At 38.2% G+C, this 23,070-nt stretch overlaps 1 protein-coding gene across 1 annotated transcript in view; it reads right to left on the bottom strand.

Moving 5' to 3' along the window:
• Positions 1 to 22,771, bottom strand: part of CYYR1 (cysteine and tyrosine rich 1) — a 117,666-nt gene extending 94,895 nt beyond the window's left edge. The window contains exons 1-2 of the mRNA XM_019959940.2: positions 22,345 to 22,771; positions 16,199 to 16,301 (exon numbers count right to left, since the gene is read on the bottom strand). Of these exons, the coding sequence (XP_019815499.1) occupies positions 16,199 to 16,301; positions 22,345 to 22,735 (494 nt within the window). The 5' untranslated portion in view covers positions 22,736 to 22,771. The remainder of the gene's footprint in view (positions 1 to 16,198; positions 16,302 to 22,344) is intronic.
• Positions 22,772 to 23,070: the final 299 nt, after the last annotated feature.

The following is a 23,070-nucleotide window of genomic DNA, read 5'->3' as shown; positions in this document are numbered from 1 at the left end:
AAAGCATCAATTCGTTGGTGCTCAGCTTTCTTTATGGTCCAACTCTCACATCCATACACGACTACTGGAAAAACTCTGACTAGACGGACCTTTGTCAGCAAAGTAATGTCTCTGCTTTTTAATATGCTGTCTAGGTTGGTCATAACTTTTCTTCCAAGGAGCAAGAGGAAGCATCTTTTAATACTTTTCTTAACACCCCTCTGCAGGGGCTTCCCTGATAGCTCAGTTGGTAAAGAATCTGCCTGCAATGCAGGAGACCCCAGTTCGATTCCTGGATAGGGAAGATCCTCTGGAGAAGGGATAGGCTACCTACTCCAGTGTTGTTGGGCTTCACCCATATTTACACATTTACCACATATGCATGTTTCTTAATAAACAGAAGTATTCCCTGCATTTAACTTTACACAAACAGTACCATGTTTGACACATTCTTTTTCTGTTCACTGTTTTTCACACAGCATTACCATTTTGAGATTTACTATAATGATACACTAACATGCATGGATTTAATTGCTATATACCATTCTACTGTATGAATATACTCCAGTTTACTTATCCATTCTCCTCTGAAAGGAATTTATGTTGCTCTCAATGTTTTGTTATTTTAATTAATATGCCAACCAGTGTTAAAATGTCTCCTGGTATGTATTTGGGTGTATTTGGGAGTTTTCTAGGGGAGATAGGTAGGAGGGGTATTGCTGCGTCATAAAGGATGCCCACCTTCATCTTTTCTGCATGTGGTCAGATTGTTCCTCAAGTGTTGATAATGGTTTGTGTTTCCCCACCAGCAGTGTGAGTTCCCTTTCACGCTGTCAATGCTCAGTGCTATCAGAATTACAGAGTGTTGACAGCCTGACAGCTCTGGACTGTCTTGCGCTGTTTTAAACTGCACTTCCCTGCTTTGGCTAGCTAGGGGCAGCATCTCCGATATGTGTATTGCCCTTCAGGTTTTCTGCTCTATTATTCCTTTTGAGCGAACATTGTCCATTTTCCTTGTGAGGCATTCTGGACACTAATCTTTTGTGAATCATATGAATTGCAATTCTACAAGTGGGAAATTTGCCTATGGAATTATTGCCTTGCATAATTAAAAAACAGATACCCAGGTGGCACTAGTGGTAAAGACTCCATCTGCCAATGCAGAAGACACAAGGGACGCAGATTCGATCCCTGGGTCAAGAAGATCCCCTGTAGTAGGAAATGGCAATCCACTCCAGTATTCTTACTGGGAAAATTCCATAGGCAGAGGAATCTGGTGGACTACATACAGTTCATGGGGTTCAAAGAGTCGGACATGACTGAGCAACTGAGCGTGTACGCACATATTCAAAAGGACATTTTTAAAGATTGAAATATAATTCGTATACCATAAAATTCATCATTTTAAAGTACAGAGTTCAGTGATTTAGTATATCTCTTCTTTCACTATTTGTGCATTTCATCTTTTATTTTAGAAATCTTTCCTGTCCTGATATGATTGTGACATTCTACCTCTTTTTTAAATGTTGTTAATGTTTGCTTCTTGTCTTTCTGTAATTAGTCCATTTTGGGTGAAGTGTGATGGGCTAGTTTGATGTTTATCCACCTAGTTACTTTCTCAGCATTAAGTGAAGTCGCTCAGTTGTGTCCGACTCTTTGTGACCCTGTGGACTGTAGCCCACCAGGCTCCTCCGTCCCTGGGATTCTCCAGGCAAGAACACTGGAGTGGGTTGCCATTTTCTTCTCCAGGGGATCTTCCTGACCCAGGGACTGAACCCAGGTCTCCCACATTGCAAGCAGAGGCTTTAACCTCTGAGCCACCAGGGAAGCATTTATTAAATAATATATCCACCTCTACTGGTTTGTAATGCCATCTCTGTCACCTAACAAGTCCCACAGATAACATGAGTCAATTTCTAAGCTCTATATCCTTATCAGTTTATCTGTGAACGGTCAAACTCAACAAAAAAAATTGTCTTGTGGGTTTTGATTAGAATTTCACCAAATTTATACATAGTTCAGGAAGAACTGACATATCTGATTATTGACATCCTTGTACTCCCATCTGCAATTTGGTATATCTCAATTTCTATAGGTCTCCCTTTCATCTCTTGAAACTTTTATATATTTATATTACTCCATAAGTGTCATGCATAAATTATTGGATTTCTTAGTAGGTACTCAGTCTTTGGTGTTGTAAATGAGATTTGTGTACACACACACGCTTATCACATTTTCTGAGTGTTGTTGATGTACAGGGATGCACTAAGTTTCATATATTGATCTTACGTCCTGCCATCTTAATGAACTTTCTCATTCACTTTTATAGTCTGAGGAATATAGGTAATCACATCACTTGTAAATAATAACAGTTTAGTTCCTTCCTTTCCAATTTGTATCATCTCTTTTTCGTTTGTCTTGTTGACGAAGACAGCAGGATGCTGAAAAGAGAGGTGTTAGATGCCAGCTTGGGCTTTCCCAGTAGCTCAGAGATAAAGAACCTGCCTGCCAGTGCAGGAGCTTCAGGAGACAGGAGTTTGATCAATTGGTCTCGAAGATCCCCTGGAGGAGGAAATGGCAACCCACTCCAGTATTCCTGCCTGGAGAGTCCCATGGACAGAGGAGCCTGATGGACTACAGTCCATGGGGTCTCAAAGAGTCAGACATAAGCATGCACAAACGTAAAAAATGCATTTTCCAGTAGCTTATAAGCCATTCAGGAGCAGGAACTGTGTTTGATTCACAGCTATGTCCTCTAATGCCTGGTATAGAAGACAGAATATCTCTGTACATATTATAAAAATAAATTGCTGGGAACATGTTCTAAAAACTTCATGTAGCCCTTCATAAAAACAATGTTTTTTACAATGAAGCTTAATTTACATAGGCAATTATGATTGAATAGAGTTGACTCAAAGAAGTTTTAGATATCTACATATTTATATTTGCTCTTAATAGTACATAAAATGTGCTTACGTAAAACATATAACACAGGTCTTCTGAGAAACAATGGCTACCTTCTTACAGCAAACATTATTTTCTGTGTGTGTACTCAGTCTTGACTGATTCTTTGAGATCCTGTGGACTGTAGCTTGCCAGGCTCTTGATCAGAAAATCAAGGGATTTTCCAGGCAAGAACGATGGAGTGGGTTGCCATTTCCTCCCCTGGGGGGTCTTCATGACCAAGAGATTGAACCTGGTTTTCCTGCATTGGCAGGCAGATTCTTTACTACTGTGTGACCTGGGAAGGCCAAACATAATTTGTTACTACATTAAAAAAAAAAAAATCCAATTACTTAAACTAAAAAAAAAAAGTTCTCTGAGCATGACATTCTCTGCAAATCTCCACTTGTTCACTGACCTGGGAGCTCTCCAAAGCCTGTTCTTTTGCATTTTCATGGACGTTTCATTAGAAAGGCATGATTGATTAAATCACTGATTTAATGATACTGAGCTCAGTCTCCATTCCCTCTTTCCTCCTCACAGGTTCAGGGTTTGGGAATGAAAGTTCCACCTCCCTAATCATAGGGTTGGTTTCCCTGACAACCAGCCCCCACCCTCAAGTGCTTTCCAAAAGTCACCTTGTTAACATGAAAATCAAGTTTATATTTATTTTAACATTATAGTAGTTATTTAGCTTTCTATCATCATTAAAACAAAAACAAGACTCCTAGGGACTTTGATTTGCTCAGTATGTACCTTTCATAGGTGGTTTTTTCCTTTCATATCTAAGTGCTCAGAACATTTTGATTCATTTAATTCAAATGATGTTCTTGCCAATGACAAAGGGGTTTCAAGCTGTATTATGTTTCTGTCCTTATTTGAACAGCCTCAAGTTTTATTCAGAATGCTCAGCTACTCCATGAGTACAGGACCTCAAATGCCATTTGGAAATGTGAAACCTCTATCTTTTAACTCAGTTTTGCTTTCATGCATAACATGGCTATAACACCACAGATCAGATCAGATCAGTTGCTCAGTCGTGTCTGACTCTTTGTGACCCCATGAATTGCAGCATGCCAGGCCTCCCTGTCCATCACCAACTCCCGAAGTCCACTCAGACTCACATCCACCGAGTTGGTGATGCCATCCACCATCTCATCCTCTGTCGTCCCCTTCTCCTCCTGCCCCCAATCCCTCCCAGCATCAGAGTCTTTTCCAATGAGTCAACTCTTCGCATCAGGTGGCCAAAGTACTGGAGTTTCAGCTTTAGCATCATTCCTTCCAAAGAAATCCCAGGGCTGATCTCCTTTATTTATTGATTGATTGATTGATTTTATTTTATTTTTTTAAATTTTTTTTCTAATTTTATTTTATTTTTAAACTTTACATAATTGTATTAGTTTTGCCAAATATCAAAATGAATCCGCCACAGGTATACAATGGACTGGTTGGATCTCCTTGCAGTCCAAGGGACTCTCAAGAGTTTTCTCCAACACCACAGTTCAAAAGCATCAATTCTTCGGTGCTCAGCCTTCTTCAAGGTCCAACTCTCACATCCATACATGACCACAGGAAAAACCAAAGTCTTGACTAGACGAACCTTTGTTGGCAAAGTAATGTCTCTGCTTTTGAATATGCTATCTAGGTTGGTCATGACCTTCCTTCCAAGGAGTAAGCGTCTTTTAATTTCATGGCTGCAGTCACCATCTGCAGTGATTTTGGAGCCCCCTAAAATAAAGTCTGACACTGTTTCCACTGTTTCCCCATCTATTTCCCATGAAGTGATGGGACCAGATGCCATGATCTTAGTTTTTTGAATGTTGGGCTTTAAGCCAACTTTTTCACTCTCCTCTTTCAGTTTCATCAAGAGGCTTTTGAGTTCCTCTTCACTTTCTGCCATAAGGGTGTTGTCATCTGCATATCTGAGGTTATTGATATTTCTCTCGACAATCTTGATTCTAGCTTGTGTTTCTTCCAATCCAGCATTTCTCATGATGTACTCTGCATATAAGTTAAATAATCAGGGTGACAATATACAGCCTTGACATACTCCTTTTCCTATTTGGAACCAGTCTGTTGTTCCATGTCCAGTTCTAATTGTTGCTTCCTGACCTGCATACAGATTTCTCAAGAGACAGATCAGGTGGTCTGGTATTCCCATCTCTTTCAGAATTTTCCACAGTTTATTGTGATCCACACAGTCAAAGGCTTTGGCATAGTCAATAAAGCAGAAATAGATGTTTTTCTAGAACTCTCTTGCTTTTTCCATGATCCAGCGGATGTTGGCAATTTGATCTCTGGTTCCTCTGCCTTTTCTAAAACCACAGCTTTGATATTTATTAGCTGTCTTTGCAAAACTTGGGGCAATATATCTTTCACATTTTATTGAGAAGAAAAGAAACTGAATCCCACCAGGATCTCCATTATTAGTTCTTCCTCCATCTTCTACCACCTGGCTCACTATGTCCAACCCATTGTCTAACCCAGTCATTTGGTTTATGTTCAATATCATACAGTTATCCTCTTACTCACATAGCAGTTTTCCTTTATTTTCAATACAGTCCTGCTTTTAGTCTGCCTCATTATTAACAGTAATTAGCTACTCACTTGCATCCTCTGATCCTTCAAATTCTACTAATTTTAAGTAACACTCAATAAACCACATCTTTATGTTGGATTCTATCTCCAGGAAATGTCAGTCCAATTTCACCAGCAGCAAAATTGAAACACTGCTTTCCATATTCATCACAGAATGTTTATTTTCCATGGAGAAAAGTGGCTGGATGAAATGTTTGAGAGTCAAGTATGATGAGAAATTGTTTACTTTGAAAATTGGCCCAGTTCTCATTTTGAAACATAGTGAGGTTTCTAACTGTCAAGTACTTAACTCCCTGATCAAAAATGTCACAAATGGAGGTAGGAATGGGAGAACAAGATGTTGGAGCAGTAGGTGCATGTGGAGTACATCTCTCTCCATGGACACATCAGGCATTCACCTCAGGTACAGAAGTGCATGCAGAACACCAGCTGAGAGTGGACAGGAGTACCTGACCAGTGGAAAAGAATATATAGAACCATGCAAAAATCATCAACAGCATTCCTTGCTCTGGGATTGCTCCACAATCCCTAAACTCCAGCTCCCAGCCATGTACTTTCCAGTGGACCAGCGTTCCTGTCCAGGAGATCAAGCCCTGAGCCTTTGGAGTGGGAGCACTGACTCCAAGACCCTAGACTACCAAAGAACTAACCCTAGAGAGTATCAAATAGTGAGAACTCACACAAAGGAAACCACCTGAATACAAGACCTGGCATCACCCAACCACCAGTAGCAGCCTGTGCAGGATGCCTCATCTAAACAACAAACAAAACAAAAATACAAGCCCAATCATCAACAGACAGGATTACCACCTCACTTGGCTTTGCCCATTAGAGGAAAAACAAACAAACAAACAAAACTCAGCATAAATCTCACCCTATAAGAAGCTTACACAAACCACTGGACCAACCTTATGAGGGCAGAAACCAAAAGGAAGAAAGAATTCAACCTTCTTCAAGGAAAGAATTCAACTTTCCTTGAAGCCTGGGAAAGGGAGACCTCAAACACAGTAAGTCAAAAAAAAAAAAGAAAAAGCAGAGAAATATTACACAAATGAAGGAACAAACTAGAAACACAGAAGTCCAAATAAATGAAGAGGAAACAGGCAAACTATTTAAAACAGAATTCAGAATAATGATAGTAAAGATGATCAAAAGCCTTGAAAACAAAATGGAGAAAATGCAAGAATCAACTAACAATGACTTAGAAGAATGAAAGAATAAACATACAGAGACAAACAACACAATTACTGAGATTAAAAATCTAGAAGGAATCAGTAGCAGAATATCTGAAGCAGAAGAATGAATCAGTGGGCTGGAAGATAAAATAGTAGAAATAACTTCTGAAGAGCAGAATAAAGTAAAAAGAATTAAAAGAACTGAGGACAGTCTCAGAGACCTCTGGGACAATATCAAACACACGAATATTTGAATTATAGGGGTCCCAGAAGAAGAAGAGAAAAAGAAAGGGTATGAGAAAATTTTTGAAGAGATTATAGTTGAAACTTTCCCCAACATGGAAAAGGAAATAGTCAATCAAGTCCAAGAGGCACAGAGAGTCCCATTCAGGATAAAGCCAAGAAGAGACACACCAAGACACATACTAATCAAACTAACAAAGACTAAACACAAATACAAGGGAAATCCCATATGCTTAACAGCTGATCTTTCAGCAGAAACTCTGCAGGCCAGAAGGGAATGGCAGGATATATTTAAAGTACTGAAAGGGAAAAATCTACAACCAAGATTACTGTACCCAGCAAGGATCTCATTCAAAATTGTTGGAGAAATAAGAAGCTTTTCAGACAAGCAAAAGTTAAGAGAATTTAGTACCACAAAACCAGCTTTACAACAAATGTTAAAGGGACTTATATAGTCAAGAAATACAAGAGAAGAAGGATCTACAAAATCAACCCCAAAAAATTAAGAAAATGGCAAAGGGAAGTTATATATATATATATATATATATATATATATATATATATATATCAATAATTACTTTAAATGTAAATGGATTAAATGCTCCAACCAAAAGACACAGATTGGCTGAATGGATACAAAAAGAAGACCCATATATATGTTGTCTACAAGAAACCCACTTCAGACCTAAAGACACATATAGACTGAAATTGAGAGGATGGAAAAATATATTCCGTACAAATAGGAAGCAAAAGAAAACTGTAGTAGCAATCCTAGTATCAGACAAAACAGATCTTAAAATAAAGAAGATTGCAAGACATAAAGAAGCACAATACATAAAGATCAACGGATTACCAAGAGGAAGACATAACATTATAAATATCTAGACACCCAACATAGGAGCACCTCAATACATGAGACAAATACTAACAGACATAAAAGGATAAATTGACAGTAACACAGTAATAGTAGGAGACTTTAACATCCCACTCACACCAATGGACAGATCATCAAAACAGAAAATTAATAAGGAAACACAAGTCTTAAATGATACATTAGATGAGATGGATCTCATTGATATCTTCAGGACATTCCATCCAAATGAAGAATAATACACTTTCTTCTAGAGTGCACATGGAACATTCTCCAGGACAAACCACATCTTGGGTCACAAATCAAACCTCAGTAAATTTAAGAAAATTGCAATTGTTTCAAGCGTCTTCTCCGATCACAATGTTATGAGACTAGATAGCAATTACAAGAAAAAAAACTGTAAGAAACACAAACACATGGAGATTAAACAACACCTTTCCAAATAGCCAACAGGTTACTGAAGAAGTCAAAAGAAAAATCAAAAAAATTCTAGAAACAAATAACAATGAAAACACAATAACTCAGAGCCTATGGGATACAGCAAAAGGACTCCTAAGAGGGAAGTTTGTAGCAATACAATCATTTATCAAGAAACAAGAAAAACATCGAATAGACAACCTAACTTTACACCTAAAACAACAGGAAAAAGGAAAAAAAAGCCCACAAAATTATTAGAAGGAAATAAATTATAAAGATCCGAGCAGAAATAAATGGAAAAGAAATGAAATAAACAATAGTAAAGATGAATAAAACTAAAAGCTTGTTCTTTGAGAAGACAAACAAAATTGACATTTAGCCAGACTCATCAAGGAAAAAAGACAGAAGAAACAAATCAACAAAATCAGAAATGAAAAAGGAGAGGTTATAATAGACAATGCATAAATACAAAGGATTATAGGAGACTATTATGAACAACTATATGGCAATAAAATAGATAATCTGAAAGAAATGGACAGGTTCTTAGAAAAGTTCAATCTTCCAAGACTGAACCAGGAAGAACTAGAAATCATAAACAACCCAATTACAAGCACTGAAATTGAAGCTGTGATCAAAAATCTCCCCAAAAACAAAACCCAGGACCAGATGGCATCACAGGAGAATTCTATCGAACATTTAGAGAAGAGCTAATGCCTATCCTTCTAAAACTCTTTCAAAAAATTGCAGAGGAAGGAACACTTTCAAACTCATTCTATAAAGCCACTGTAACCCTGATACCAAAACCAGAGAAAGACAACACACAAAAAAGAAAACTATAGGCCAACATCACTGATGAACATGGATGCAAAAATCCTCAACAAAATTTTAGCAAACAGAATTCAGCAACACATCAAAAGGCTCATACACCATGATCAAGTTGGGTTTATTCCAGGGATGCAAGAATTCTTCAATATACACAAATCAATGTGATACACCATATTAACAAATTGAAAGATAAAAACCATATGATAATCTCAATAGATGCAGAAAAAGCCTTTGACAAAATTCAGCACCCATTTATGATTAAAATGGATATCAAAGGAATCTGCCTCGACATGGCCTACAGCAAACATTACTCTCAATGGTGAAAAACTGAAAGCATTCCCCCTAAGATCAGGAACAAGACAAGGATGTCCACTCTTACCACTATTATTCAACATAGTTCTGGAAGTCCTAGCTACTGCAATCAGAGAAAAAAAAGAAATAAAATAAATCCAGATTAGAAAAGAAGAAGTAAAGCTCTCACTGTTTGCAGATGACATGATACTGTACATAGAAAACCCTAAAGATAGTATCAGAAAGTTACTAGAGCTAATCAGTGAATTTAGCAAAGTTGCAGCATACAAAATCAATACACAGAAATCACTTGAATTTCTATGTATTAACAATGAAAAATCAGAAAGAGAAATTAAGGAATCAATCCCATTTACCATTGCAACAAAAAGAATTAAATATCTAGGAATAAACTTACCTAAGGAGGCAAAAGAACTGTACATAGAAAATTTAAGACACTAATGAAAGAAATCAAAGATGATATAAACAGATGGAGAGATGCTCCATGTTCCTGGGTAGGGAGAATCAATATTGTGAAAATGACTATACTACCAAATGCAATCTACAGATTCATTGCGATCCCTATCAAATTACCAATGGCATTTTTCACAGAACCAGAACAAAAAACTCACAATTCATATGGGAAACACAAAAGACCCTGAATAGCCAAAGCAGTCTTGAGAAAGAAGAATGGAACTGGAAGAATCAACCTTCCTGACTTCAGACTATGCTACAAAGCTACAGTCATCAACAGTATCGTACTGGCACAAAAACAGAAATAAAGACTAATGGAACAAGATAGAAATCCCAGAAATAAACCCATGCCCCTATAGGTTACCTTATTTTTGACAAAGGAGGAAAGAATATACAATGCGGCAAAGACAGCCTCTTCAATAAATGGTGCTGGGAAAACCGGACAGCTACACTAAAAGGATGAAATTAGAACACTTCCTAATACCATACACAAAGATAAACTCAAAATGAATTAAAGACCTAAATGTAAGACTGGAAACTATAAAACTCTTAAGAGGAAAGCATAGGCAGAATACTCAATGACATAAATCAAAGAAGATCCTCTATGACCTACCTCCTAAAGTAATGGAAATAAAAACAAAAGTAAACAAGTGGGACCTGATTAAACTTAAAGGCTTTTGCACAGCAAAGGACACTATAAGCAAGGTGAAAAGACAATCCTCAGAATGGGAGAAAATAATAGCAAATGAAACAACTGACAAAAGATTAATTTCCAAAATATACAAGCAGCTCATACAACTGAATACCAGAAAAACAAACAACCCAATCAAAAAGTGGGAAAAAGACCTAAACAGACATTTCTCCAAAGAAGACATACAGATGGCTAACAAACACATGAAAAGATGCTCAACATCACTCATTATCAGAGAAATGTAAATCAAATCTACAATGGGATATCACCTCACAGTGGTCAGAAAGGCCATCATCAAAAACTCTACAAACAATACATGCTGGAGAGGTTATGGAGAAAAAGGAATGCTTTTGCACTGTTTGTGGGAATGTAAATTGACACAGCCACTATGGAAGATGGTTATCAGTTCAGTTCAGTTCAGTCGCTCAGTCATGTCCAACTCTTTGCAACCCCATGAATCGCAGCATACCAGGCCTCCCTGTCCATCACCAACTCCCGGAGATCATGCAAACTCATGTCCATCGAGTCGGTGATGCCATCCAGCCGTCTCATCCTCTGTCGTCCCCTTTTCCTCCTGCCCCCAATCCCTCCCAGCATCAGAGTCTTTTCCAATGAGTCAACTCTTCGCTTGAGGTGGCCAAAGTATTGGAGTTTCAGCTTTAGCATGATTCCTTCCAAAGAACACCCAGGGCTGATCTCCTTCAGAATAGACTGGTTGGATCTCTTTGCAGTCCAAGGGACACTCAAGAGTCTTCTCCAACACCACAGTTCAAAAGCATCAATTCTTCGGCACTCAGCTTTCTTCACAGTCCAACTCTCACATCCATACATGACCACCGGAAAAACCATAGCCTTGACTAGACGGACCTTTGTTGGCAAAGTAATGTCTCTGCTTTTGAATATACTATCTAGGTTGGTCATAACTTTTCTTCCAAGGAGTAAGCATCTTTTAATTTCATGGCTGCAATGGCCATGGAATTGCAATGGCAATTCCTTAAAAAACTAGGAATAAAACCACCATATGACCCAGCAATCTGACTCCTATGCATATCCTGTGAGGAAACCAAAATTGAAAGAGACACATGTATCCCATTGTTCATTGCAGTACTATTTACAATAGCTGGAACATGGAAGCAACCTAGATGTCCATCAACAGAGGAAAGGATAAAGAAGTTGTGGTACATATACACAATGGAATATTACTCAGCCATAAAAAAGAACACATTTGAGTCAGTTCTAATGAGGTGGATGAACCCAGAACTTATTATATAGAGTGAAGTAAATTAGAAAGAGAAAGATAAACATATTATAACCCACATATACAGAATATAGAAAAATGGTACTGAAGAATTTATTTGCAGGGCAACAGTGGAGAAACAGACATAGAGAACAGACTTATGGATGGGGAGAGGGGAGGAGAGGGTGAGATGTGTGGAAAGAGTAACATGGAAACTTACATTACCATATGTAAAACAGGTAGCCAATGGGCATTTGCTGTATGGCTCAGGAAACTCAAACAGGGGCTCTGTATCAACCTAGAGGGATGGGGCTGGGGAGGGATTCCGGAGGGAGGTTCAAAAGGGAGGGGATATCTATATACCTATGGCTGATTCATGTTGAGGTTTGACATGAAACAACAAAATTCTGTAAAGCATCCTTCAATAAAAAGTAAATAAATTTTTAAAAAATGTAAAAAATGGACCAATAGTTCCCAAGTCATATTTTCTATCATAAATGGTACTAAAAAGTGTAATATCTCAAAGTTTTCATTCTAAGTTTGTTCTCTATGGAATAAATAATAATCTTCATTTGGTGGCTTCTCACCTTTGTCCCTCATGTTAGTGGTATCTAAGGGGCTTCCCTGGTGGCTCATACGGTAAAGAATTTGCCTGCGATGCTGGAAACCCAGTTCAATCCCTGGGTCATGAAGATCCCCTGGAGAAGGCAATGGCAACCCACTTTGGTATTCTTGCCTGGAAAACTCTGTGGACAGAGGAGCCCTGTGGGCTACAGTCCATGGGGTCACAAAGAGTCAGACACAACTGAGCAACTAACGCTTTCACTTAGTGGGATCTAAGAATGTGTCCTTTCTACATGAAACCAGATATCTTATTTCCAGAAAAACACCGAATTATTTTATTTTAGTTTTGTTAAACATGACCAATAAGATTATGTAATCTACCAATAAAAGTCTATAAAAGTAAGTATCTACCTTTTGTCTTACCTAAAGTTTAACCTTCCTTTTCTAGCAACCCTGATCAACATGGGTTTTCCCAAACTGACCATTTCCTTTATTAAATCTCTGCATTTATAGCGGAGACTCTGTCTGGAATACACTTCCTTTTCTTCACTGTTAACTTATGTAAAAATCTACTTTCTTTAAAACTGTTCAAATTTCATATTTATGAGGCTTTTTCTAAACATCTCTTTCTAGACACACACACACATACACACACTTAATTGCTTTCTCTCTTCTTGGCCCTTCAATAACACTTCATAAGTTAATTCACTGAATTAGAATTATTTGTGTACATCTTTTTCTCTTATTAGATTGAGAGATCATAAAGGTCAGGGAACATCATTTATTCATCTTTGGATCCTATGCTGCTATGGTAACAGACATGCAATATATATCTGTAAATAATTGATTGCACAGTATATGTTGACTTTTGCAAAAATTATCCTTAAATTCTAAAAACTAATATTGTTACTTTTCTATATGGAAGTGAATATCCGTGACCATAATGAGCAAAAGCAGGCATGACATTTTAAATAGATTTATGTCAAATAGACTTATTGTAGTGATCATTTTGCAGTATATACAAATATTAAATCATTATGTTGTATGTCTGAAATCAATATAATGTTACATATCAATTATATTTTGATTGTTAAAAGTATTTTTAAAGTTTAATTTTTAAATTGTTCTCACAAGATATGAATTTAAAATTTTCTAACTGAAAAAGGGGGTAGATCTGAATTTATTTGTCAAAATTAACTCATATTTAGAATATAAAATATGTAAAAGGGAGGGATCTAAGTCAAATAATACTTTCAAACTAAAAGGTAAATTGAATGCTAGCTTTTGGGATGTATTTGAAAACAATTCTTAATGGTTAATTTTAAAAAGTTTAGAAAGGGTAGCTGAAATAAGCAGAATTAAGGGCTAAATATTTCTACTCTGATTATTTTGGAGAGAGGACTCAGCAAGAAGAATCAAGTGTGCCTTACCTTACCAATTTATACATAGTCTTCAATGGCCCAAATTGTAGTTTATATTCTCTTTAGCTCATTTTAAGCTAGGCCAAGACATTTTCTATTTTAAAAATAAATAAGACTAGAAACCAAATTAAAACCAATTTATAAAATTATTCATTTAGGATATATAACATTCTAGTATGTTTACTGCTTTCTTCCCTATTACCTTACTGATGACCACGAAGATTAAATTTTTTGTTAGGATGAAAAAACTGATTTTACTAAGAGTGTGCCTAGATGCTTGCAAGAGAGGAAGCAGAGTTTATGAGTTCCAAAATAGTAATATTTGAAAACATGCGCATGAAAGAACTTCTGTAAGCATTCTCGGAATTATTTGCTCTTTTTCTATTCCCCCCACCTTAATTAAAAAAAAAAAAAGGAAAGCTTTGGGTGGAGTTAACTCTTTTCAAATCTTAAACAATAACTGGAAATCCTGAAAATGTATTCTTTATCCAGTGGGGAAAACACTTTAAAGCTCTTTTTTTCTCTAAGAATTGTTTAGCAAGGGAATTACTTGGTGGCTTCTATTTTGAAGAGAAAATTCAGTTTAACTGCCTGAAATATTATGCCATCTGTGTTTATTTCCGCTATCCACAGAACACAATTCTGTTTTTCAAACATAACAAGTACATGGCCCTAAAAACCTAGATAAATATATAACTCAATGAATTCTTTACCAAGTGATGAAATTAGTTCAAAGGACAGGTACCATTAAAAAAAAAGAGAGAGAGAACAATCTGATGGTAGGTATAAAGCATGTAAAGCCCAATGGTAAATTTAAAAATATTTAAGTACTTTGATTAATAAGTATTCATGTCTTCTATATGTATTGATCAGGGTGGAGGTATCTACGAGGTGAGAAACGGGAGTACAGTGCATGCTATGATGCAGTTAGTGGGCAGAGACCTGGAACAGGTGCCAGAGGACCAAAGAGTCACAGAGGCAATCTGACCCCAGGCTGCTCCAACCTATACCACCTATGAGGCCCACTCACACATCTGCCTGGAACAAGCAGCCTCTGGACTGTGAAGACCACCCAAAAATAAAATTTGAATTTAGTAATCAAGAACTTTAATTTACTTAAAAAGCACGAAATGATATACAAATGCGAAACATCATTATTTGTCTTTTTACTTAAGGTATTCTGAACTGATTCTTACCTTTCTCTAAATGTAAGGGGACTTAACGTTTTTCTACCAAGTCTTCAATGAGGAAAAATTCAAACATTTTATTTAGAATTTATACGTATCTCAAAGAATGTTTAGATTCTATTCATCAGTATTTATGACAACCTGACATTTCTTCCATCTCCATGACAATCTTCAAAAATATCCTGAACTCTGATTCATTCTTTCTGGCCTTATTCAGCAAGACATAACCTCTAAGATCAACCCCACTTTGTGTCTAGAAAGTGTATGCTACGCCAGGTTTTCTGTTCTCAGGAAACAGAGGATGATTTACAGACCTTCTCACTGGACATCTGCCTAAAATGGACAGGCATGTATCACTCGGTGAGGAATCTTTCCTGGCTCTACTTAAGCCTTCACAGAACACAGACTAAGTCACAACAGAACAGTTTTCAAATCATCCTGATTGTCACTTGAAAAATACAAAGTAAAGAGGACAGAAGCAGACTCCTGAAAGCCTTGAGTGATGGTCACCCATGGGTGAAATTCATATGTTCTTAATTCTCTGACTTCTATTTCTCAACTCGAAGGTGTGTGTAGAAGGACAGAGTTGCACAGTTCTCAGACATACAACCCTGCAGGCAGCTTCTGCTTGTCCATTTCCCTTGCCCAGAAGCATTTCTAAAATAAATTAATTAGTTATAGACAAATGCTTAAATATTCTCTGTGTTATGTTTCACTGATTTTGTAGTTGGTTATCAGGTTACATTGTTGCCACCTAGCTTTTCTTAGGCTCTAATCTTGTTGCCTGAAGTTGCTTAGGTAAAAACTGGCCTTTCATGTCTCAATTGTTTTTTATTTATAAAGTTTCTTTCCCCTGGTATCTACTGAATGAGTCTGACAAATACATGGGTGGCAAAATAAACTGGCTATCATTAAATGACAAACTTTAATCTTTTAACAAAGCAGACAAAAATATATCATTTACAATGTTAAAAAATGGATTAATATTATGAATATGATCTACTTAGGACATTATTATTACTATTATCATAGATACAAACTAAGCAATAAAAGAATATCTTTTAAACTTCTAATAAAAGCAATTTATGTTGTATATTAATTTACACATTTAGTGAAAAAAATATGACACATTAGACTGTCATGAGTGTTTAGAATCTCCAGTAAGGATTTTATATCAACAGCCAATCTTAAAAATCTTCTATTCAAAAGATAACTTAGCACTTTTTCAAAACATAACTGGGCAAAGGAAAGAGTACCAATATTGCCAAATGTGATTAATACTCACGAAAGAATATTCCCAATATAGGCATAGTAGGAGCAACAGTAAGGTGTGGTTCCATCACAGCAGTAAGATTTGCAGTCTTTGCCACACTGAGCAAGGCAATCCTCTACAAAATAAAAACCACATCCACATAGTTACTATTCTAAAATCGCAGCTTTACAAAAAAATTATTTTACATCTTAATTGATCAATGACCACTCTTTAGTGCTTTTAGATTTTCAAAGTGCTCAGAATTCTAAAACATTTGTAAACATTTAAACTAGTCTTGCTTCCTTGTTGTTCTGTAGTTGCTAAGTCATGTCTGAGTCTTTTGTGACCCCATGGACTATAGCCTGCCAGGCTCCTCTGTCCATGGGATTCCCCAGGCAAGAATACTGGAGGAGGTTGCCATTTCCTTCTCCAGAGGATCTTCCTGACTCAGGGATCGAACCTAAGTCTCCTGTACTGGTGGGTAGATTTTTTTTTACCACGGAGTCACCTGGGAAGCTCTCTTCCTCTTTATCAAACATAAATCTAGAAAAGGCAAAGACCATTCTTGGAACCTCCTGCATCAAGCACCATAACGGGTAGTCAGAGTGGGTTGAAAGAGACAAAGAAGGGAGGAATGAGTGATCCAAACAATCAGACATTGAATTTGTCAACAGAGTTCTTATGATAAATTTTAAATGATAAAGTCTTTTGACTTCAGAGTGTTAATCCTAAATATATTTGATGGAAAGTGTTGACATGAATAATAACAACTGGAAATCATTTTAAAATAATGAATGTTTTTCATGACTGCACTATAGGCTTTTCTCTACCATTTTTGTCTTCATAACTACAGCGTGCATACCTAAGGTAACACATACGAGTCTGCACATCCTGTCAATCCATTTGGAGTCAGCTGTGGGGAAAAGTTCCTATAGATAATTAATGGGTGAATAATTAAGAGTTTATTTAATGTCAGATTTAAGAATCAATAAGATATGAAACAGCACTATGTGAAGGGAGAAAGTATTTTCTGATTAAAAAAGACATACCAGAGCTGACAAAACCAAATTATTCTTTTTTCCATGTTTTTGGCAAGGAAAAATATACCAAATGTTGAATAAAAGTTACCCTACCTGTCAAAAAAATTCTTTATTTCATCTAAATGATTTATGTTTAACAAGTGAAGGCTATCTTTTAGTTATGTGTGTGCTAAGTCACTTCAGTCATGTCCAACTCTTTGCAACTCCATGGACTGTAGCCCACCAGGCTTTTCTGCCCATGGGATTCTCCAGCCAAGAATACTGGAGTGGGTTGCCATTTCCTTCTCCAGGGGATTTCCCGACCAAGGGATCAAAACTGAGTCTCTTATGTCTCCTGCATTGGCAAGTGGGTTTTTGACCACTAGCACCACCTGGGAAGCCCCATCTTTTAGTTACAATCAGTTATAATCAGTGGTATAAATTATAATGGATATGTGAGTTCCAGGTACATGTAAGAAAACATGTGTACATATAGTCTGATAATTTGAGTTACACATTGAAGAATCACAAAATAGGTCATTTCCAACTCAATCTCTGAAGGCAATAATTCTTATCAAAATTATACGAGACTTTTGTTTTCCTGTCAAAGTCATAATATAAAAGTGTAAATGTTATATTTATGCCTGCAAGTCCATGTAATTGATTTGTCTAGAGAGGAAAATATAGATTTGGCTTTTAAATCACCTCCCTGACAAAATAATTCTTTACAAATTGATGTGATCACAAAACTAGCAAAGTTCATTCACCTCTATCAATAATGCATGACCTTTGTGGAACAAGTGAAAAGTTCATGTTTTCTTTCCCTCAATTTTATTTCTACTTCATAAATGAAAAAACGTTAATGTTTTCTTCAAGGATGTGGTAAGAAGGCATGAAAAGGGAAAATAATTACTTTTGTAAGATTCAGTAACTCTACTTAAATCCACTTTAAAATTCTGAAGACAGAAACGTGATCTAATGATTTATTGACATTAATGCTTTTTGCATTAATATTCTGTGTATGCTTTTTGCAATTTATTTTACCATTTTCCCAGGGAATTTCCATAGCTCTCATTTTTAGTACTGTTTAATTCAAATATTTAGACTGCTCAGTTATCTCAAGCACTTAGCTGGGATGTTCTGCTTTGTGCACTTAAAAGCCATTCAGATAGTGGGAGAGCTGACACCCCGCCTTACTCTGGTGGAGCACGACAAGTAATGTTTCAGTAGCTTCACAGGATCCTTTTTGAACAACACCCAAGACAGTGACATCTTATTAAGCTCTCCAAGATTATCAAAGATTCAATTACTATTATTATAAGGTCACAGTGTTATCAAAATATTTTGAACCAACGTTTCAGGAAACCAAACCCCAAGTCTTGTCGCCAAGAAGCCGGATTATACCTGCAGCAAATATCTAGATCCTGTCACACACTGTTTATTATTTTTATGGCATTTTCCAGCACTTTTGTCTGCTTCCCAGAATTAAACAACTGAAAGTGTGTGTTAATCGCTCAGTTGTGTCTGACTCTTTGCGACCCCATGGACTGTAGCCCGCCAGGCTCCCCTGTCCATGGAATTCTCCAGGCAAGAATACTGGCGGGGGATGCCATTTCCTTCTCCAGGGGATCCTCCTGACCCAGGGATCTAAAATAACTAAAAAGGGAAGTTTTACTAGCATGATAAATACACTCACTATCACAACATTTCCAAATGTGGATGTCAATCACACCTCAAACTTCTCTTGAGAGGTTAGTTGCTTTCTCCGGTTCATTTGAAAATACTCCTATAAATATCACAGTTTGGACAATACGGAGATAACTTCTCACTTGCGAAAGCATGGCCATCCCAATGGCCCTCAGAAGATAAATAATATTACTACTGATACTCAAGTTAATATTCCTGAAAATTAGCCAGCTCCGATTTTCTTCAGTGACTTTAAGGCAGGATCTGGAAGAAGCCTCCCCACTCCCTTCTCAAGGAATGTGTAGAACAGGAAAGCATCTGGCTCCAAGCACTTGCTCAGAATTGGCTCTTGTAATCCACAGCTAAGGATCAGAAAGGAAGGAAAGGGAGGGGACAGAAATCACTGGCACAGGCCAGGAAGGTTAAAACCTTGGCCAAATCCTGTCTTTGTAGCCTGCAGTGGGAGTTAGATAATAATATAAACACTCCGTTGGATTTCTTTCCAAAAGTGACTCCAAAATCAAACACAATGCTTCAGGTATAGAAACCTTGCTTTTATTTCGCTAACAAATGGATCTTGTATTAATATATTTTCTTTGGGGAAAATAATTCAGGTTATGGACTGCTTCCCAGGTGGCTCAGCAGTAAAGAATCTGCGTGCCAGTGTCAGAGACTTAAGAGACATGGGTCTGATTCCTGGGTAGGGAAAATCCCCTGGAAAAGGAAATGGCAACCCATTCCAGTTTTCTTATCTGGAAAACTCTTTGGACAGTGGAGACTGGTGGGCTACAGTCCATGGAGTCGCAAAGAGGTGGACATAACTGAGTATGTGTGCGCATGCACGCACACGCACACGCACGCACACAAACACACACACACACACACACACACACACACACACACACACACTGTGCATCGACAAGTTTTTGTCCTGTTAAAGCTGGCAATCCATTTAACAGGGTGTCTGGATTAATTCCGGACTTCCCTGGTGGCTCAGACGGTAAAGTGTCTGCCTACAATACAGGAGACATTGGTTCAATCCCTGGGTCGGGAAGATCTCCTGGAGAAGGAAATAGCAACCCATTCCAGTATTCTTGCCTGGAAAATGCCATGGACAGAGGAGCCTGGTAGGTTACCGTCCATGAGGTCCCAGAGTCGGACACATCTGAGCGACTTCACTTCACTTCTGGATTAATTCTATTTCTGTAGTGTTCCCTCATCTCATCCCCATCCTCACTTCCAGCCTTATCTCTTAGTTCCAACCCAACTATATTGTCTGTTTTTACACTTCTCATGATTTCTGCCTTTGTTTACACATTATCCTACTTCATCTTCTTATGTCCAAGGCTTCCCTATACTTCAAAGGTTTAGGTCCTAAAAACCCTCCTCAATTCAAATTCTCTGAGCAAATATTTATTGCGCTCCTCTTATGGGCCAGGCATTTTGTTAGTCTCTGAGAATATTATGCTAAATGAAACAGACATCATTTTTATGGAGCATATACTCCTAAGTCAGCAGTAAAGTCTCCTCCTTTGAATACCTAAAGTACACTGTTGTCTCTCTTCCATAATACAGCTTTTTATAACGTCGAGTAATGGGCACAGTTTATCTTCCAGACAAGACTCAAAGTATGACTTCTGTCCTAGGCATCACTCAGCATACCTCACTCAATAAACAGTAGTTGAGTAAATGCTGCAAGCATAAAGAAGCCTCTGAAATAAAGAGCTCAGGAATTAATATCAGAAATGCATTACCTAATCATGTATCAAAGGTGATAAGCTGACCTAGCACTGGTGAGTTATGACTTTGTAATGTACTGAGGAGGGATGCAGATGAAGAAGGAATGAATGGAGTAAAAACTTCTACACTGATCAAGCTCCCTGCTGGCCAGCTGCTTGGGTTCCCTGAATCCTGGGGGTTGGCGGGGGTGGTGTACAGTTAACATTGGGGGAACAGGAAGAAGGGAAGGAAAATCAGAAGCTTCAGCTCACCAAAGAGAATAAAATAGACAAAAGAACAAGAAAAAGTCATCCAATGATGTGGTTGAAGATGAGTGAAGGTATTAAAATTTCACTTGCTATATTCTATTTTCTCATTCTTGTTTTCTTTTGGTAAACAGTGGAAGTGAATTGTCATCGCTCCGAATCACTTAGTGAAAAGATTTGAATATAAAATGCATGTTAATGCAATTGATTCTGTTAGACTCTCAAATTCTGCAAACTTTATAGGACTTAAGTAAAAGAAGTAAGTGCTGGAAACACATTACGATGTGGACTCTCATTAAATAGAAAGTACTTTCCCTATTTTATGCATTTTGTATTCGAAGGTCAGCATTTTCCCTACAATAAAATATCTTTGAAACAACTCACAGACAGCCACTAATTTACATTTTTAAAAATAGACTGTAAATTTATATAGGAGTTATCATTGTGACTCATTTCTCCCAAGGTTGAATGAGAAATTCAATTCTGTTGATGTTCAGGTAGGAATAGTGAAGACCATCTTCATTTCAGGTGCCATTATTTTTGCAAATATCAAAAGGTAAATCACAGTACTATATATAAATTTAGTATTGCAAGGTCATAGGTAAGCCTGTGGCTTTTATTACAGGAAGTCAGAGACATGAAAAATTTTACAAAAACTCTGCTTTTATCCTGTTTTTTAAAAATATGAAGCAGATGGAAAACTGCATGTGCAATTAACTTTATACTTGAATAACTAAGGAAAGACCATTTTGGGCTTCACATCAGTCACAAAACAAGAAAACCGCTTTGCTACATCAAATATTAGCTAGCAATTCTAGCCAAGAAAAATTAGGATGAGGGAAATGAGATACTCTTCATCTATAAACAAGGGCTTAACAAGCTCAACAAAAACAAATATGCCTCTTGAAAACTGTATATTTCAACTCAAAGCTTCCAGTTGCCCTGTTCACCACACGTGAGAATCATCTTCTAAAGAATGAAAACACCAGTCTATGGCTTTTTTTGGGTTGGTTTCTGAAAAGAAAAATCTGGAATATTCAGCATGTGAAGGTGGAATAAGGTAGCGGTAGCCTTTACTGAAAAGTCGCCAGTTTATCTGAAAATCTTAGTGATATCTCTGAACTTCAGGTGCTTGAAGAAAAAAAAAAGCTTTCCTTCCACTACTCAGTCTCCACTCTCACCCTATCCAGAAAATAAAAAGAAAATCCCTTAAATGTGGGGTTGGGGTTATAAATATCTGTTCCACGGAGAGAAAGGACAAGAGAGAGAGAGAGAGCGAGCGAAAAGGACACGTGGAAGGAAAGGGACAAAACAGAACCGCGTGGAGGTCGAGCCCCGGGCGGGCGCGCGCGGGGTTCTCCCCTGCCGGCGGGGACCACCCGGCCTCTGACCTCCCACCGCGCCCCGCTCAACCCGCGCTGCCCGGACAGTGACCCCAGCGCCGCCCGGAGCCCTAGTCCCCCCGCTCCCGCAGCCCTAGGTCACCGACCTGCGCAGACAAAGAGTAGGACCAACTTCGGAAGCAAGACCCCTGGACACCCGGGCACCCTCCGCGCGTCCATCCAAACCGGTGGCCGGAGGTGGCGCGCCAGGACAGAAGGACAAGCAGAACCGGTCTGTAGAGAAAGCTGGGAGCCAAAGGCGACCCCAGCACCGGGAGAGGATGGGGGCGCCGGAGGGCGATCAGATGGAGCGGGTAGCGCTCTGGAAAGCGGGGTGGCGCGGTGACCAGGCCATCGCGCTGGGAGCTTTCGTGGGGAGCCCGGGCGGCCGCGCAGGGCTGCGTTGTGGCCGAGGTCTCTTTGTCTGTCCCCGGGGCGGTCTGGCGGCAGGCTGAGCAGCAGATCCAGCGTCCTCGGCCACCCGGGCTCACATTTCATCTCCGCGGGTGGCACCTACGCGAGGCTGGGGGCGGGGGTGGCCCCGACTCCTCCCCACGCTCCAGTTCTTCCTTCTATAAAGTGACTCTCAGAGCTTGGCCCTGTCCTAAAGGAACTTTTCCTAACCTTTTGTTCTGACTGTCCGCACTCCACAGTTTTTCCTTTGGAGTAATGGATGCTCCCAATACTTTGTAATTTATCTTTACACAAATGGAGGGAGTTTCCAACTTTGAAGATGTTAGACGAAAGCCAACGAGGAAAAAACCTTAGGAGAACTGGAAAGTACAGAAACAGTGTATGGTTTTTTTCTGCCGAAAGCTGGTAAAACTTTTCTT

The sequence above is a fragment of the Bos indicus genome, chromosome 1 (assembly GCF_029378745.1).
Source record: "Bos indicus isolate NIAB-ARS_2022 breed Sahiwal x Tharparkar chromosome 1, NIAB-ARS_B.indTharparkar_mat_pri_1.0, whole genome shotgun sequence".
Taxonomy (NCBI): Eukaryota; Metazoa; Chordata; class Mammalia; order Artiodactyla; family Bovidae; genus Bos; species Bos indicus.
Note: the sequence above shows the minus strand (reverse complement) of the source record. Positions and strands in the feature narration are given on the sequence as shown.